Below are 18,184 nucleotides of genomic sequence, written 5' to 3'. Positions count from 1 at the left end.
CCTTTACTTACGTCCAGGATGCTGGTGTTTTTATGACTTGATTTATTCAAGTAACACCTCCTTACTATGTCCTCAAAATGTCTGATGAGTTTTAGGAAGCAAGTTAAATATTTACAAATGCAAATATTTATAATAGTTGCTGTCTGCCAACTTTTACAGGAGGTGTTACATAATAACGAACAATTTGGAAACACCCTAGAGGACCCTTCTACAGGGAGAAACTGCCCTCACTTTTTTTTTTATATATATAAATTTATTTATTTATTTATTTATGGCTGTGCTGGGTCTTCGTTTCTGTGCGAGGGCTTTCTCTAGTTGCGGCGAGCGGGGGCCTCTCACTATCGCGGCCTCTCTTGTTGCGGAACACAGGCTCCAGACACGTAAGCTCAGTAGTTGTGGCTCACGGGCCTAGTTGCTCCGCGGCATGTGAGATCTTCCCGACCCAGGGCTCGAACCCGTGTCCCCTGCATTGGCAGGCGGATTCTTAACCGCTGCGCCACTAGGGAAGCCCCTGCCCTCACTTTTGATTTGCTGATTTGTGTACATTTTCAGGACACAAGAGGTGCTTCTGCTGCTTCATAGGCCTGTGTCTATGTCTCTTCTGATTTAATAACAATTAAGAAATTAACCACCTTTGGTTTCTTAGCACTCAATGATCTTTGTTTCAACCTAAAACTGACCCAGGAGAGGAACCCAGATTCAGAAAAACATCCCTTTGCTCCCTTCCTTTCAAATTCAAGGATTGGCACATTAGTCCTACTGGAATATTTGTGGAAAGAATGAAAACTATGCAGTAAATTCATAAACACCTGAAGAGACAGCTCTGGATATAAATACAGTCTGGGTTAAAGAGGGATCTGTGTTTGTTTAATTTTGAGAATCATCTTGTGTCTCATGCCTGACTCTGTCCTCTGGTGACTCCCTTGCTGTGCTGGAAGCTGTTATCCAGCCCCTCTCCTGTGACCTGTTGGTTCCATAAAGTCAGAGCTTCTGCCTATGCTGTTTCAGTTCCGCCTACCTTGACGATTACCCAACACCCCAGGGTGGGGAACCAGGTGAATGTCACCTGCCAGGTGAACAAGTTCTACCCCCAGCGCCTACAGCTGACCTGGTTGGAGAACGGAAATGTGTCCCGAATGGACATGGCCTCGACCCTCATAGAGAACAAGGACGGGACCTTTAACCGGACGAGCTCGCTCCTGGTGAACTCATCTGCCCACAGGGAGGCTGTGCTGCTCACCTGCCAGGTGGAGCATGACGGACAGCCGGCGGTCACCAAAAACCACACCCTGGAGGCCTCTGCTCCCCAGAAGAACCAGGATGCAGATCAACGTATTGGTGAGGCCTCCACTCCAACTGACCCAGTTCTTTACCTTTTTTTTAATATTAAAGGTAGTAATTCATGCTTTTTATAGAACAATCTAGAAGTGAATAGATGTAAAATAGAACTTTAGAGTGAGTTCCCGCCCCCAAACCCCACACCCCCAAGAGTGACCACTTGTTAGAGTTTGGTATATTCTTTACAGATCTTTTGACATAAATATCCATGAAAGAAAGAAAGTAGGGAAGGAGAGAGATCGTCCAGTCCATAGCGTCCTACCTCTTGCTTTCTTTCACTAACAGTGATTGTTTTCACCGTTCCATGTCCGCCCTCCTCACTCTGGCTTGCTCTTTCTTTCCTGGGCCTTGTCTCCCTGGCTGCCATCGCAAGGGTGCCCCACTGGGAGGAGGGATGGGGGCTTCAGGGTGTCTGTGGCTTACCTCAAGTAAAATCAATGCTGCACTAAATGTCCTTGTACACATTCTGTTACATGCACAGCTATTTCTGTGGGACGATTCCCAGGGAACATTTCTAGGCCCATTTAAGGTGATGGTGACGCTGCCATCCTTCTGGGAGAGTGAAAGGTGTCAGCCCCCATCCAACCTGTTGTCGATGTGTCTCCCTTCTTTCTTCAAAGCGGCAGCACCTAGTTGGCGTTTTGGTACCACTGTGGAATGTTCCATCACCTGTACGCTTGTATGTAGCGACCCCTTGAATGGATTAGAATAGAGTCCATTTCCTTCCTTCATGCATCCTTGAAGGAAACAGCTGTAAAGAAGCTTTGGGGCCTGTCACGGTGCCCTTTGGTGCCACCAGTGGCTGGTTTTCACAGGATGAGCTCTGCCCCTGGAGACAGCTTGTGTGGATCCACTCCGCCTGTCACAGTCTTGCTGGAGAGCTTGGACAAGTCAGTGCCTGTCTCTGGGCTGCTCTGCCTGCTTCTGGCAATGTTGAGGGAGGTGACCCTGGTGATCCCCCAGCTTTGAGTCTCAGCTGCTAGGACCATAGCTGTCGCAGCATTATAGCTTCAGGGCTGGGTATGCAGTAGACACTCAAGAAATACTTTTAGAAAGGATGAAAGAGTGAATTAGCTGGTTGATGTGCGAGCAGGTTTAGTTAGTGAGGTAATCCTCAGAGCTATCCAATGAGGTAGAGATTACTATTGGCCTCAGTAACATAAGCCAATGTGTGAGGGGGGCTTAAATGACCTGCTCAAGGTCACACCACAGAGGACAATGATTTGAACCCACGTGTCTGAGACCTGCTCCCGGCCTCCCACTGTGCCCTCATGTGGGGTCCCCTGCCTGTGCCCGGCGCCACCCCTGCCCTGTCTCCGTGTTCCATGTCCTGGGCTCAGCACTCCTAGACCCAGGCCCTGGGCACGGGCCAGGGCACAGTCTCGGGGCTCTGCATGTCCAGACGCACGTCCAGCACTCCTCGCCACCCCTGCCCCCTGCGCTGTGTGATGCCCCAGCTATGATTAGGAGCTCCCTGTGTGGCTGTCCCACGGCTCACTTAGATGAGGAGGAACATATGTCTGTTCCTCGGGAGGGAGATTCCCGCCCATGCCCTGCAGCTGGGCCTCTCCGAGGCTGACGGCAGCGTTTTCCCCCCTGTTACCTCAGCACGGTTTTTGCACTGCCGGTGGGTAACCCATGAGGAGAGGTGTGTGCAGACCCATGGACGTGCCCATGTGGCCTGAAATGTGTGAGCCAGATGTTTTCCGTTAATGAAGCCTGCCTCGTGGTGAATAGGGGCAGTGGGTTTTCCTTTTTTGTTGTTTTAAATTTTCCTACAAGAAGCCTCTATTTTGTGTGGTCCTAGACAAGGCTGACAACTGGAACAGTATCTTCATCGTGGTGGGCATAGTGTGTGCCCTGCTGGTGGCCCTGATGATCGCCGCCCTCTACCTCCTCCGAATCAGACAGAAGAAAGGTGGGTGCATCTCTCAGTTCCTCCTTATGAGTTTGCCCCTGGGCTGTCCTTCCCAGAGGGGGAGGCCTCATGCAGTTTAAGCCATAAAGATGTCCAGTTACTCCCGGTAACAAGAAGTCCAAAGGTAACAGTGCCATGGCTGTGTGGGCCCTTCACCAGGCTGGAATCTGGGTGGGTCAGCACCCCCGCAGCCATCACTGCTCCAGGCCTCACATCCTCATGGGACCACTACCAAGGTGGCAAGCAGGGAGATGCCAGGGTGGCAAGAGGGCCTCAGGGAGGAAACAGTGTTTCCCAGGAGCCCCGGGCAGACTTCTGCTTTCCCCTTACCTGTCCAGGTTACATGCCCAGCACCCTGGCAGGAGGCTAGAAGGGAGTGGGGATAATACCACAACTTACTTCTGAGGCCGTTGGGAGGATTAAATGGCTGACTGTGGGTACAATGTTAGTAAGATGCCCAGCACACAGCAAGTGCTCAGTAAATGTTAACTCCTGTCGTCAGTATTGTACATGAGCTGGAAACATGAGCCACCTCCCTGGAAAGCTCCCTTCACTGTGGCAAGATGTGTGGCCTTGGACTGCAGCAGGAGGGTATAAGTTCAAATCCAGGACATCGTCCCCGTGTTTGCATGCCCATGCATGTGCGTGGGCAAGCACGTGTGTGTGTGTGTGTGTGTGTGTGTGTGTGTGTGTGTGTGTGTGTAGTTGTTGCTGTAGCCAGACCTCTGACTCTAGAGTCAGACAAACTGGGGTTCCAGACCCTTGTTTTATGCTCTAAACAATTTGGCCTCCATTTCCTCACCTGTAAAATGGGCGTGGCAGTGCCTGCCTTGGAGGCTAGTTATGAAACAAATAAACTCATGTGAAACAGCAGCTCTGACACATTCTCAGACCTAAAAAGATACATGTTCTCTTTCCCACTCTTGAAGGAGACTATTTTAAGCCAGTGTTTCTGAAACTTTTTTGGCTACAAGTGATAGAAATACATTTCATGTCTCAACCCAATGCACACACACCCCATCTATAAAATTGGAACTCTGATATTTTCCTTTTTGTCATATTTTGTACTATATTCTTTTAAAAATGCCGGTTTTGACCCACCACATGCCGCAGCTTATAAAGTGCAAAGTGTGGTCCCGAGCTGTGCTTCTGCACCCAGAACTCCAGGCAGAGCTCAACGGGCGTGTTGTGCATCAGCCACGCACCCCTCCTGCACCCCCTTTCCTCTGGTCCCCAAGTTTCCCTCCCCGCTGGGCTGGCTGGAGGGACTCAGCTCTGAGACACTGCCTGAGCCTCCAGCTCCCGCCCAGGAGGGCTGGCGTCAGGGCCCGCATCTCTGGAATCCAGAATGACGCCAGATGATCTACAGGGTGGTTTCCCTAACATTCTTGGCGCCCCCGCACAGGAAGGACTCCTCCTCAGGTGGGGAAGCAGGGTCCGTTGCCCACCAAGAGTGACAAGCCAGCCCTTGGATGGAGCGTTCACGGTGTCCACTAGTGTCCCAGTCCCCTTTGGAGCCTCATCCCTGGCCACCACGTCAGGCTCCGGCACATGTGAGCTCATTACCATGGGCCTGGGCATCAGTGACCCAGTGTTCCGGAGGGGGAGGGGGGTTGGAGGACTGCAGATCCTGGTGAAGGCCACCCAGCCCTGAGTGGTGCGTCTGCTTGTGTGCAGAGCCCAGCTCTCACACATAGGCTCTAGAGACAGTGACAACTGGCCCTCAGTCAGATCTTCTGGTGTGCCAGGCACTGTTCACAGACCTAACCCCACTTTACAGATGAGGAAACTGAGGCATGGGAAAGTTATAAAACTTGCTCAGGGTCTCGCAACTGGTGAGTGCTGAGGCCAGGATTCACACCTGGACAGTGGGTCTCCAGGGACTTTGTTTGAGACCACTCTGCACTTCACCTGCATCCTAATGAGACACCCCTTCTCCCTCATTGGTCCCTGGAGGTATCTCATCCTCTACCTCATACTCACAGTGACATATCCTAATTTCAACTCTGTCACTTACCAGTGGTGACCTTAGGGAGTCATCCAGTGTCCTTGGTATAAAACGGAGATGATTGGTCCCATCACTGGACTCCCTGAGATGACTCATGACCCAGCACTTGGCAACCCATCATCTTCCATTCAAATGCTAGATGCTGAGCTGCAGCATCTAACTGGTGTCACTCACCTAAACATCCAGTACCTGCCCAGGCACCGAGCGTTAATCTGGCAGTGAGAATTCTTGCATTGTGGCAGCCTCCAGCCTGTTAAAATGCGGTGCAGAGCACATTTGCCTGTGCATGTTGCTTTTTAATTACAGTTTTACAGCAAAATGAGAGTCAACTGGTGGCTGATCCCCAGTGGCTTCTCTGTGGGATGCCCCATATCACAGGCTTAAAATCTCTGAGCCAGATGAACCCTTTCTTTCCTCCCAAGATCCTTTTTTGGAAAGTGGTGAGATGAAAATGGATGTCCAGCCCAACCCTGTGAGTTAAAGCACTGAAATCCAAGCTCAGAGAGGGAAAATGACCCACAGAGGGTCACACAGCAAGTGAGTCGGTGGCAGAAGTGGGATTCCCATTTACTCCCCTACCTAGCAGACCTGCTAAAACCTGTTCTCCAGCAGTGAAGGGCCCTGATGGGGACCCAGGCTTGCTGTAGGGTCTCTGGTAAGGTGTGTGATGGATGGAAGTGAGGCTCAGACAGAGGTAGGGCAGTTGACCCCTCCCAGGCTGAAGGCTGCTTTGGGATCTGACCTTTGGCAATTCCCAGAGATGGGAAAGCAGGAAGGCCCAGCTCACTGGTCTTCCTCCATGGAAGATAATGGGCCGCCCACCCCAGTGGGGTGGACACGGGGTTTCCTGTGGTTTAGAGGTGATTTCAGTAATTCCTCCCAACATCCTTGGAGGTAAACCTCTGCCTCCGCCCCTACACACACACACACACACACACACACACACACACACACACACACACACAAAGTTACGTGAGCAAAGTGTGTTTCTAGGTTAAATAACTGGCTTTTGTTTCTTCTCTCTTTCAGCCAAGGGCTCCACTTCTTCTACAAGGTAAGTGCGTCACTGGGCTAGGGTGCTTTTGTAGTTATTTTGTTGTTTGCCTCCAAAACTGCAAAGCATAATGCACACCCACTGCACCAGTCAACTACTTCTTTCCTTTATAAGCTCTTCTCACCAGGTCCATCTTTAATTACTATCTAAATGAGGGGATTTGAGGGGATTTCTGCACACAGAGGCACTGATCTCTTGCTTGCTGTCCACAGACAGTGAGACCCTTATCAAATCCCATTTGGACTGTGGCAGAAAACTCCTGCACGTTCTGCCCCCGAATCCAAATTGTATACTTTGCTCTTTCCTTCGTTCACTAAATATTCATTGAGTGCTTTGGCACAGATGGCCCTGGCAATGCCGGCATGAGTAGGATAGAAGCATCTGTGCCCTCCTGAAGCCCGTGACCTGGTCAGAAGCTAAGCCGATGACAGTACATCACAGATGGTACATTAGTTGTTGATTCACATTATCGGTGATTTTTGCTGAGTCTCTACTGTGCACCAGCTCTGTTCTGAGCACTCAGGATACAGCAGTGAACAAGAGTCAGTCTGGGCCTTCATGAGGCTCAGATGCCAGTGAGAGAAGCAGGCAGTAAGCCTGGAGGCAAAACAGTATAATGCCCCGTCAGGTGGTGACGAATCAAACACAACAAGGGGATGGAGACTGCGGGGCAGGGAGGGCAGGGGCAGGGCCTCCTCTGAAGGGGACATATGAGCAGGGACCTGGAGCTGGGGACCTGTGAGGGGACACATGCTGGGAGAGAGAGCAGGCGAGGCAAAGGCCCAAGGTGGGCAGTACCGGGAGGATAGGGGAGGCCAGCCGTTGGAGCAGAAGGAGTGAAGGGACAGGAAGGGATGAGGTCAGAAGGTGCAGGCCCACGTACCTTAGCTGTGGCCCATGCAGCAGATGGGTGACTAATCCAGACTTTGCAGCTTTAGGGAAGGCCCCCGACATTCACCCCAGCAGAGTAGAGGCAGTGCCCCATCATCTACCACGTGAATGTACCTGCATGGAAACATGAACGTCCACACCAAGGACGATAAATACAAACTATAAATAGCTTCATGTTGGTTCGGGACAGGTTTTGCCAGCAAATGGGTTTTGAAAATCTTTTGATATTTTTAGAGCTTTGTGGATTTCAGAATTGCAAAGCGGAACTGAGGATCTAGAGGGGAAGCCAGGGGTCTAGGGCCTGTAGCTGTTAGGACTCAGGGTTTTACTCCCGGCTGGATGAGGAGGCTTAGGAGGAAGATGATCTGACTTTGTTTTAAAAGCCATCACCCTGACCACTGTGTGTGGACCAAGGTAAAGGAGGTGAGGGTGGAGGCAGAGAGGCCAGAGAAGAGGCTGCTGCAGTTGTCCAAGCAGATGGTGGTGGCCTAGACCAGGGTGATGGGATGGGCTTAGAAATGGTCAGATTCTGGATATATTTCACAGGTAGAGCCAAGAGAACGTGCCGATGGATTGTAGGGTCCAGGCCAATACCAAGGTTGGGGACGTAGGGGTGCTGTGTCCTGTGCTGGGGACCACAGGTGCAGTGGGGAAATACTAGGCACTGCGGCTGCATACAGCAAGAGCATCTGACCTGTCTGAAGGGCCCTAGGAAGCACTATGTGTCCCTCCTGCCCCACAGCGGGAGTCTGTGGTGCCCTTGGGAGAGAGCCTTGCTTTCTGCTCTGACCTCCACAGGTGGCTTCCTGCTCTGAGCCCTGGCCAGCCTCCCAGCTTCCCCATCCCTGAACAAGCAGAGCCACCACTCCAGCAAAACCAGGCTCCTCGCTGCCCCCAGGGAAACGTGCTTCCTGTTGCCGGGCCTTCAACTGTCACACTTCCCACCGAAGTACACTCTTTCTCAAGGGCAAGGCTCAGCTTCCGTCCTTTGCCTAAAACCCCTCAGGGGCTCCCTATGGCCCTCGAGGTAGTCCAGATGCCCTCCTGAGGCCCTCAAGCACCTCGTGGTCCAGCCCTGCTGCGCTGGACAGTTCTACTCCCAGCCACTCCTGGGGCTCACATTCCGTGCCTCAGCCAACACTGGCCCCCTTCACCTCCTCCCTCACGCTGCATCCTCGCTCTCCTCGCCCTGTGCGCTGGGCCTCTCCCTGAGATGTGCTCCCCACCCCTGCTCCTGAGCCACCCAGGGTCTGCACAGCTTCAGGGGGCAGCAGTCACGGCCGGCTCTGAACAGCACCCCCTGGAGTTGTGCCACATGGAAGCTAGTGTAGGTGCCCCTCCTTTTACCTGGTTACCTCTTGCTCTTCCTTCTGGGCTCAGCAAGGGTGTTACCTCCTCCAGGGACAGAAGCCCCTCCTGGGAGCTCTCCTGATGCCCCTGGATGGACACCCCAGTGTGTCCAAGTTGTCTCTGCACTTGTCCCCATAGTATAACCCACCCCTCTCGAAGGCAGGGATTACTTCCCTCACGTTCACTGCTAATTGCTGCTGAACTTGGCACCATGCCCAGAATGGACTGGGTGCTCAGTAAAGGTTTGTTGAATAAATGAATGAACAAATGCCATCCCAAACCACCACAGCAATCCCCGATCTCTAATTTCCTGAATCCCTAAAACTCTCCCTGTCAGTGGCTTCACAGCCCCAAATATGGAAGGATCTCTCTTTTTTGTTTTGTTTTTATTGTTGTCACCATTTTTTACATGTCATCTCCTCAATTAGACTACATTTCTGGAAGAAAAGGGGTGTGTCGATAATAATAATGACAACAGCATCAGCGGCTAACATTTATTGAGCATTCACTGTGTTCCAGGCACAGATCTATGATTTTACCCATATTAGCCCATTGGTGATTTAATTATTGCAAAAATCCTATGATTTACTCTTGTCCCAGTTTAATTCAACAGAGGTTCTGAAACTTGAGTGTGTAGCAGAATTCCCTGGAGGGCTTGTTAAAATGCAGATTACTGGCGCCACCCCCTGAGTTTCTGATGCGGAATTTGTATTCCTAACAAGTTCTCAGGTGGCACTGATGCTGCTGCTTCCGAGCTGGACTTTGAGAACCCCTGCTCTAGTAGCTTATTATTGTCCCCATGTTGTGGTTGAGGAAACTGAGGCTCAGAGAAGTCGTGAGACCTTCCCAAGGTCCCGCAGTTCGTAAGTGCTAAACCACGAGTCAAGCCAGATTTCTCTGACGCTGAAGCTGAGGCTGTTCATCACTGATCCAGTGCCTCGTGCTGCCTGTTTCTTCTTCCCCAGAGAAGCCAACCGTTTTCTGCCTGTTTTTTATTTCTCCAGCATGAGCCTACCGAGGGAGCCGTGAGATCACTTGCTCCCTTTCATCTCTCTAAGCCAAAGCGTTAGCTAGTGAGCGGTAATGGTGCTTTCCCATGCAGCCGCCAGCTTCAGCTGGCTGACTGGGATCAGACGCTTTCCAGAGGACATTGGCATGGGTAACAACCCAGCACCCCGGGAGGGGGCGGAGCAGGGGAGGGGGCAATGCCACCACTTTGAGCTCAAAGGGCCCATCAGATTGCAGGACCAGCGGGGGGACTGGCTATTTCTAACTCCCTAGGTTAGGAACGTACAAGAGAACGTTGTAATCTTCCTCAGCTCAGATGAGAGAAAAATGTGGCTCTGCTCCCTTAATTGGGCACTGGGGTTCATTCGGTCGACCATTTGTTCACTTGTCAGACATTCACTGAATTTATTCTTGGAATATTTAAGGCTTCCCTGACTCTTTTCATTTATTCATCTGGATTGAGCGCCAGGCCTTAAGCCGGGGGATTGCAAAGAGTAGCAAAAAAGACACTAGCCCTGGTCTCGTGGCACTTTTGATCCCACGGGAGAGATGTTCATTCATTCAGCAAACATCTATGGCATGCTAATGGTGCACCGGCCCATTACTAGGTGTCAGGGCTCCAGTGGTGAATGACACGGGCCTAGTCCCTGCCTACATGGAGCTAGTGGTCCACAGGGAGACAAGTTACCAAACAAGCTAGGAGGTTAATACACGATGTGCTGCAGGCACTGACTAAATAACACAAAGTCAGGCGCAGAGCAGAGGTTGGGGGGCAGGGGGTGGTGTGCGGTCGGCGGTCAGGGAAGGCCATCTAAGGAGGGGACATTTAGGAGAGAGCTGGGAGGCGAGAAGTCTCTAGGCGTGGGAATATCGGAAACAAGAGTGGACCAGGCAGAGGGAATGGCCAGTGCCAAGACCCTGAGGCAGGAGCAGTTGGACGTGTTCACAGACCATGGAGGAGGCAAGGGGGCCAGAGCTGAGTGATCGAGGGCGGAGACAGAGGACTAGAGCATTTGGTGGGGGCACATCACGCAGGCCAGGCAGTCAGGACTCGGAGATGGATTTCACTGCCTGGTGGGAAGGAGTTGAGGGTTTTAAGCAGAAAGATGATATGACATCGCAGATGCATTTTACATGTGGGAAGTGGAGTGCAGGCAGGGCAGGAATAGAGCAGAGACGCCAGAGGCTCCTCAGAAATTTAAAACCTGGGTGGTGGTGATGACGGAGTGGAGGGGTTCGATATGTACTTTGGAGGCAGAGTCGACAAACCTTGCAGTGGATTAGACACAGGTTTTAAAGGAGGAGGGAGGAGAATCAGGGGTGATTCCCACTTCCTTAGCCGAGCACAGGGATGAGTAACAGCAATGCTGTTCACTGAGACAGGAGGGACCGGAGGAGAGACAGACATGAAAAATGGATAACTGCTTCTGTTCTGTAATAATTGCTCTGAGAGAGGAGCCCAGTGTTCTGAGAATGGAGTTCGGGATTCAGTGAAGTTTTCCCTGAGAAAGAACTATTTGAAACAGCTCTGAGGGAAGAGAAGGAGTGAATCAGATGAAGAGGCAGGGAGGAATGAGTGTGCAAAGGCCCTGGGGCAGCCTGATGGTCATTCATTCCAAGTCAGTTTTGAGCACCCATACCTATGTGGTGAAGAAGCATGGCAGACAGCCAGACACACAAACCAGATGGGAAAATATGCAAGAAGTTTGAAATTGTCACGGAGGGGCAGCCCAGCCAGCCCAGCACTGTCAGAGCCTTCCCAAGGAAGTGACAACGTAGTTGAGTCTTGAAGGATGAGCAAAGGTTAACCAAGAGGAAAAGTGGTTGAGGGGGTTCTTCGAGGCTGTTGTTGACATGTAAAGTGGGCCACATCAAGTAGCCCTTGAGAAATATTGGGTGAGTGAATAAGTGGGTGAATGAGGCCGAGGGAGTGAATGACCCCTAGGGAGGTCAGCCAGGGACAGACTGCACAGGGCTTACGAGCAGGGCGAGGCATTGGACTTGAACCAAAGGCAGTGGGAAGCCAGACCCGTTGGAAGCAGGAGGGGTATGCATGGAGCTGAGTGAGTGATGGTCCCCTCCAGACGGTGTCCCTGCTCCTGGAGGGCCGTTGCTTGGCCGCGTGGGGCCCGTCCTGCCCCAGAGCTGCTTTCTGAGCCAAGTGCTCATGCCAAATCCATTAATAACCCCACTGCCAAGCCCCGTTGCTCATTTGTGACATGATCCAGGCTAACATCCCCAGAGTGGCCAGCTTGAGAATTTACACAACTCCTGCAGAGCCAGTGGCTCTGGTTTGCTCACCACCTTGACTGTGACCCTGCAGTGAGCCAAGCCATGGCCTCCAATTACAGAATCAAGTGCTTGAAGAGCTTCTTTGATTAACCAGAACACTTGGTCCTTCTCTTTTCCTTTCTTAATGGTGACTTAGATGTGTATAATATAGAACATTGGGAAAACATGGGAAACTAAAAAGAAGAAAAAATACCACCCAAGGACCCCTGCTGTTAACATTTTGCTATGTTTCTTTCCAGTGTTATCCACACATTTTTCATAATTGAAATCATTCCACAGAGAATTTTGCTTTTATACTTATCATTTTAATGTAATTTGTAATTAAAAACAAAAACTTCCTCATAAACCTTTTAAGTCTTTATCTACAAATCTATCCTAATTTCCTTAACCAGTCCCAGTTGGTGGAGCTGTGAGGTGTAAACCTTCCTCCCCCATCTCGTTCTGTGATAAATGCCTCTGTGCATAAAGCTTTTTCTATATTTTGAATCACCCCCCGCCACCTGGCCAAGTGTGTGATTATGAGTCAAAAGATGAGGACAACTTCCAAGCTCTTGACTTTGCCAAGCGGCTTCCAGAAAACGTTGTGTCGGTCGGCCCCTCCCATCAGCAGTGTGTGAACCTGCCAGTTTCACTGCACCTTCCCCAGCACCGAGTATTATAATTTTTAAAGATCCTTGATGATAAAGTAGGTTAAACAAAAAAAAGGTAGTACATGCTGAAAAGCCCTTTGGTCCAAACATGTGATAAGCAGTGGTGTTTCTGTTGGGAATCGCTCATCCACGTCCCCCACCCATATAGGAAGTGGAACCTAAATGTTATTCTTACCCATTTGCATGAGCACTGGAGATAGTGAGGGTATTTTTATCTGTGCGTCTCTTTCCTTTTTAGGTTGCATGAGCCCGAGAAGAACACTAGAGAAACAACCCAGGTACGGTGCTTGGTGAGATGCCCTTCCTGGGAAACAGGAACAGGCTGGGACAGACTCTCCCAGCTGGAGCAGAGGGAGGGGGGACTCAGGAAAGCAAGGATCCTCCACCCCTGGCACCCGCCCACCCTGGCGAAGGAGTCTTAATTTAGAACAGGATCTGCAACTCCTGTTGATGCAAGGAAATCATACCACCGAGAGTCTGTCCCCGCCTGTCTGACTCAGTGCCAAACACTGTGCAGCTTGGAAGGGCACCATCCACCATGTGTTCTGTCTAAACGGTGCCCTGGAGTCGGGCTTAGTGTCCATCACGCCATCCAGCCTCCGTGCACGTGCCCAGCCAGTCCTTCCACCAGGAGCACCCTTGCGGCCCTGCGCCTCTCGCACGGGGTAGCACACAGCACTGCGCTGCATTTGCTGATGGGAAGACCCCATGTCTTTAATGACCTCATGCAAGGGCACACTCCCTTGAGCTAGCACTTTCACCCCAGCATCACTGAGGGGATTTCAAGGCACCATGGCTGGCCTGTTTCCAAGAACTCTGGCCCTGTCTGCACCAGCTGACGCTGTCAGACCTTGGAGGCAGAGGGCTCCTCTGAGCCTTGTAAGGAGACAGGCCCTACCCTGAACCTGGAATGAGAACATGGCAGCTGTCCTCGACATCTCCCCGGCAGTTGTCATCGTCGTATCTGTAGTCTGTTGAAGAGAGTCAGGGCTGGCGAGAGGCACGGTGCTTCTAGGCCAAAACTCTCCTGACCCAGCACAGCCCCACCCCACCCTTCCTGCCTCCAGCGGGTCCTGGGCATGAGCTCAGGTGGTGATTAGAAATCCAAGACCATTTCCAGTCATGGGACAGGAAGGCCTTCTACCCCGTCATTTTACTTTCTGGGGCTTTCATAGTCAAAGTTCTTTCTGGAACTTTGCAGGGAAACAATGATGGCAAAAAGAGCACCGAAACCTATACAGAATTCAGTCAGTTGGGACTTCCTGAGCACCTACTATGTGCCAGGCCCTGGGCAGTGAGCAAGGCTCTTGTGGAGCTTGCAGCCCTGTGACTAGGACTCCCAGTGCTGTGGGCCGTCGGACCACAGCTTTAGAGGCCAGCAGACCTTGGCTCTTTTCTAGCCGTGTGACTTTGACCCAATTATTTAACTTCTCTGGCTCTCAGATTCTTCACCGTAAAATAGAGTAAATAATTCCTAGCAAGCAGGGTTGTGTTAGGGCCTAAATTGGGTGATCCACATGAGAGCAGGGTGCCTGTCAGCTGTTGGGGACTGAGGTTACTTTTGTGCAGCAGGTAGGATCATGGGCGTTGGCAGCTCCCCTCCACGTCTACAGCGCAGGTGCCAGGCACAGAAGGAGCAAAGTATGTCATTCATGATGGGTAATTTCACGGCGGCAGTTGTGGGTAATAAGATGAGCATGTGGGAGAGGTTCAGGTTTGCCAGGTGGCAGATGACAGTTGACACGTGCTGAACATATGTGCACTTGGCATGAGCCAGGCTCCGTCCTAAGAGCTTTACCTGGACCATCTCATCGGATCCTCCCAGTGACCCTGGCAATAGATACTATTATTAGACCCACTTTCCAGATAGGGAAACCAAGGCCCAGAGAGGCTAAGTGAACTGCCCAGTCCCTCAGCCAGAGAGAGCAGAACCAGGATTCATACTCCGACTTCTGCCTACAGAACATTTACCTCCTGTTCACTGCTGGCCTCATTCTCACACACCCCTGTCTTCTGTCCCCCAGTCCCCAGCTTCACCAGAAGCGGGGCTGAAACTGTTGCCATCCATTTATCCATCCACCACTCGTTCATTCGTTCATTTAACATCCATGGGGCTTCTTCTGTGCCAGCCTTGGTTTCTGCATCATAACGGATGCCTAGTGAATTTTTGTTGAATAAATGAGTAAATAAGTGAATGTCTGCTTCCACTGGGGGGTCAGCATCTTCTCAGACCTCCAAACGGGCACAGACAGTCAGTCCTAGGTGGTGGGTGCTGTGATGCAGAAGCACAGACTGAGGAAGCACAGAGACAGAGCTCTGGACCCAGCCGAGAGGAGGGTCTTAGGATGAAATTGACAGGGTGGATTGGGTTTCATTACAAGAAGAAGGAGGGCTGGACACTGTAGGCAGAGGAAAGAGCATCAGGAAAGGCAGGCGAGAACTGCAGGAGGGGGTGACGTTGAAGCAGGGACGTGAGGCCACTACACTGACGGTTAGGAAGACCCTTCAGGCCGTGTGAGGAAGAGGCTGATTGGAAGGGCAAGGCTGGAGACAGGTGACCTTGGCCGGAGAAGATGGGGCATGAACTAGGGCTGAGCCAGTGGAGGCCAAGAAGAGACAGAAGCAACCAGACTTGGTACTGAGGGTGAGTGAGTAGCTGGGGGCTCCAGAATGACCTTCTCTCCATCTCACTTAGATCCAGGACAACAACGACATCACATATGCAGACCTGAACCTGCCCAAGGGGAAGAAGTCCACCCCCAAGGCCGACGAACCCAACAACCACACGGAGTATGCCAGCATTCAGGCCTGCCCACCACCTGTGTCCGAGGACACCCTCACCTACGCCGACCTGGACATGGTCCACCTCAACCGGAACCCCAAGCAGCCAGCCCCCAAGCCTGAGCCATCCTACTCAGAGTATGCCAGTGTCCAGGTCCAGAGGAAGTGAACAGGGCCGTGGTCATCTCTAGGGTCTGTCCCCATGAGCCTTCCTGTCCCATTGCGGGCAACCTTGACGAGGACAGCCAGCCCAGTTCCTGGAGGGCCAGGGTGGGACAGGACCCAACAGTGAGGGTAGCTCTTGTCTCCCCAACCCAGCTGGCTCTCCAGCATTTCCATGGGAGCCATGGCCCCTCTATGTGGCCACACAGGGAGGCTAGTGTTGCCAGACTAGGCAGGGAACCGACCTGGGAACTGGCCAGAGCCATCAGGGGTGCAAGAACTCTCACGCCTCTGTCCATCAACTGTGGGTCTTTGTCATGGTCTTGGAGACCACCGACTGCCTCCTTGACACTGTGCAGCCCGATCTTCCAGAGTGAGGAGGGAGGAAACCCACCTCCTCCTCCCAGCACCACCCACCTGGGGCTTTGGGGAAAGTTTTCCCTTTAAACCGAACTGCCCATCCATGGAGAAGAAGCTGGACACGCATCCCGAGACTTGGTGCCGTGGCTGCCAGCTGTCCTGGTCTCCCCTCCCTGCACAAGCCACAAGCCCCGGGGAGGAAAGGACCGTCTGAGGAACTCCTCCGCCACCAAGGACTGAGACAAAACGCCCCTCCTCCTCACGGCCCTCGAGACCTGGAGGACCTCCGACGGTGATACTCCACGTGGCCCCACCTCTCCCTTCCATACCTGAGCTCGCTTCCTTCAGCAAGCACTAACTCACAACCTCTCGCTGTGGACGCCTGTAAATTATTGAGAAATGTGAAATGTGCAATCTTGAAACTGAGGTGTTAGAAAATTTGATCTGTGGTGTTTTGTTCTGTATTTTTCTTAAAACAACAGCAGTGTTATCCTGGCTCTTTGTCATGTGTTGAAGTGTGTGGTTGGGTCTTGTGCAGTCTTAAGGTTGAACGGTCGGTTGTCCTGGAGGGATTCTCTTACAACGGAAACTGAGTTCCTCCCAGTCCCAGAGGCTTGAGGGTGGGGAAGAAGGTTCCAGGTTGGCTGCTTCATGGAGACATTTAGCCCTCTCTCCACGAGGCTGGTACTTCTGCCTTCCGAGCCCCCAGTGTGCTAAGTCTGAACCTGCCCGTGCTTCTCCAGGCTGCCTCCTTCTCCGTCTGGCCAAGACCCAATGCCTCAGTCTGCTCACCTGTAAAGAGGGGAGAGGAAAGATGCCATCCCTCCCCTCCATCGCTCACAAGCACTTTAGGGCCATGCAGGGTAGGAAGCTGTGCCTGGATGTTTTCCTCATTCCAGCTCTCTGAGCTCATCTCTGAAGGTGGAATCTTCCATTTCTGCTCCCAAACCCTGTCGAAATCAAACTGGAATAAATCAAAGACAGCCAGGAGGACTGGGTAGCTGTGAAGCCAGGAATGACCCACCTTCTGTCCCTCTGTCAAGAGGTTGGGCAGAGGCCGTGACCCTGTTATCCTCGGACCCCGCACCCCTCCATTTCAGTGTGGGGGCCTGGCTGGGCCCAGGGCAAGAAGATGTCGCAAGCCCTGTTTATTCGGTCTTCACGTGTAACTGATCAGCTCTCAGAGCTGAGATGCGAATCTTCACTGCCCCCTGGGTCCAGCCATTTGATGCCCGAGGGATTCCTGGCTCAGGCTGTCAGAGGCAGAAGCTGAGCCATCCTGCCCATCAGCAGGTCCTCCAGGTGGAACTCAGGGAGCCGAGTGCAGACCCAGCTCTCTGGGGGACAGTGATCTGTTTTACATGATGGCATGCAGGAACTGGCTGAGCCAACAGGCCATGTGGGCAGCTCTGGCCCCACAAGCCAGAGTTTCTCTGTGGCATCTAGGAGCACAGTGGCCCAGCCACCTGGCTCAAGCTATTTCCATATTCCAAAAGCTTGGCTTGTAAACCTTGATCTCTCCCTCTCTTCTGCCCAGAGACAGCACATGCATGTGAGCACACACACGCACACACACAGAATTTTAAAAAAATGTTTTCTTGGTGCCATTTTAATTTTATTTTATTTTGAATTTTGGAAGGGGAGTAAGGAATGAGGCCAAGAAAGTCACGTAGTTTAGCTTCAGCCCGGCAGCCTGGAGATTCCCACACCTTGTGAACCGAACCCCAGGAAAAGGAAGCAGTCGAAACAACAGTATGGAAGGAGCATGGTTTCTGGAGTTTATTTTCAAACTGCGGGAAAGGAAACAGGCCCTATTTTGTATATAGTTGCAACTTAAACTTTTTGGCTTGCAAAATATTTTTGTAATAAAGATTTCTGGGTAACAACGGCCCCTCTGGGTGTTGAGTGTCCTTGTCTCTGTGAGTTTGTCCCCGCGCCCATGAGCCTGGGAGAAGATCATGTGGGCCCCCAGGGCTTGGAAGTGACTTCAGCGTTTGATCCTCTCTTGTGTTTTATAGACACAAAGACTTTGTTTCCCCTGGCTCAGAGGGAGTCAGGGTAAGGCAACCCAAACAACTGCTTGAGCAGAATTCCAACAGAAAACCAAGTTTGAATCCCGGCTCTGCCACTTTGTAGCTGCGGGAACAAACCACTCACCTCTCTGAGACTCAGGCTGATTATTGGCACAATGGGGACAATAATACCCCCTCTAGGTTTAGTGTGGGGATTAAAGGCGCTAGGGTGCTCGGCACACGGCAGGCCTTCACTAAGCGTTGGGTCTTCCTGCCCTAAACGTTGCACAGTGGGGTCTGGTCACCCCTCACCACCTGTGGGATCTTGGACAAGCAGGTCACCCTCTCGGAGCCCCACTT

At 51.9% G+C, this 18,184-nt stretch overlaps 1 protein-coding gene across 1 annotated transcript in view; it reads left to right on the top strand.

Annotated features, from left to right (window-relative positions):
- Nucleotides 1-17,702, top strand: part of LOC112398388 (tyrosine-protein phosphatase non-receptor type substrate 1-like) — a 41,079-nt gene extending 23,377 nt beyond the window's left edge. The window contains exons 4-7 of the mRNA XM_024742884.1: nucleotides 3,146-3,256; nucleotides 6,294-6,318; nucleotides 12,748-12,787; nucleotides 15,205-17,702. Of these exons, the coding sequence (XP_024598652.1) occupies nucleotides 3,146-3,256; nucleotides 6,294-6,318; nucleotides 12,748-12,787; nucleotides 15,205-15,459 (431 nt within the window). The 3' untranslated portion in view covers nucleotides 15,460-17,702. The remainder of the gene's footprint in view (nucleotides 1-3,145; nucleotides 3,257-6,293; nucleotides 6,319-12,747; nucleotides 12,788-15,204) is intronic.
- The last annotated feature ends 482 nt before the right edge of the window (nucleotides 17,703-18,184 follow it).

This window comes from Neophocaena asiaeorientalis, unplaced genomic scaffold, assembly GCF_003031525.2.
Source record: "Neophocaena asiaeorientalis asiaeorientalis breed wild unplaced genomic scaffold, Neophocaena_asiaeorientalis_V1.1 scaffold82, whole genome shotgun sequence".
Classification (NCBI taxonomy): Eukaryota; Metazoa; Chordata; class Mammalia; order Artiodactyla; family Phocoenidae; genus Neophocaena; species Neophocaena asiaeorientalis.
This window is presented reverse-complemented; position numbering and strand designations above follow the sequence as displayed.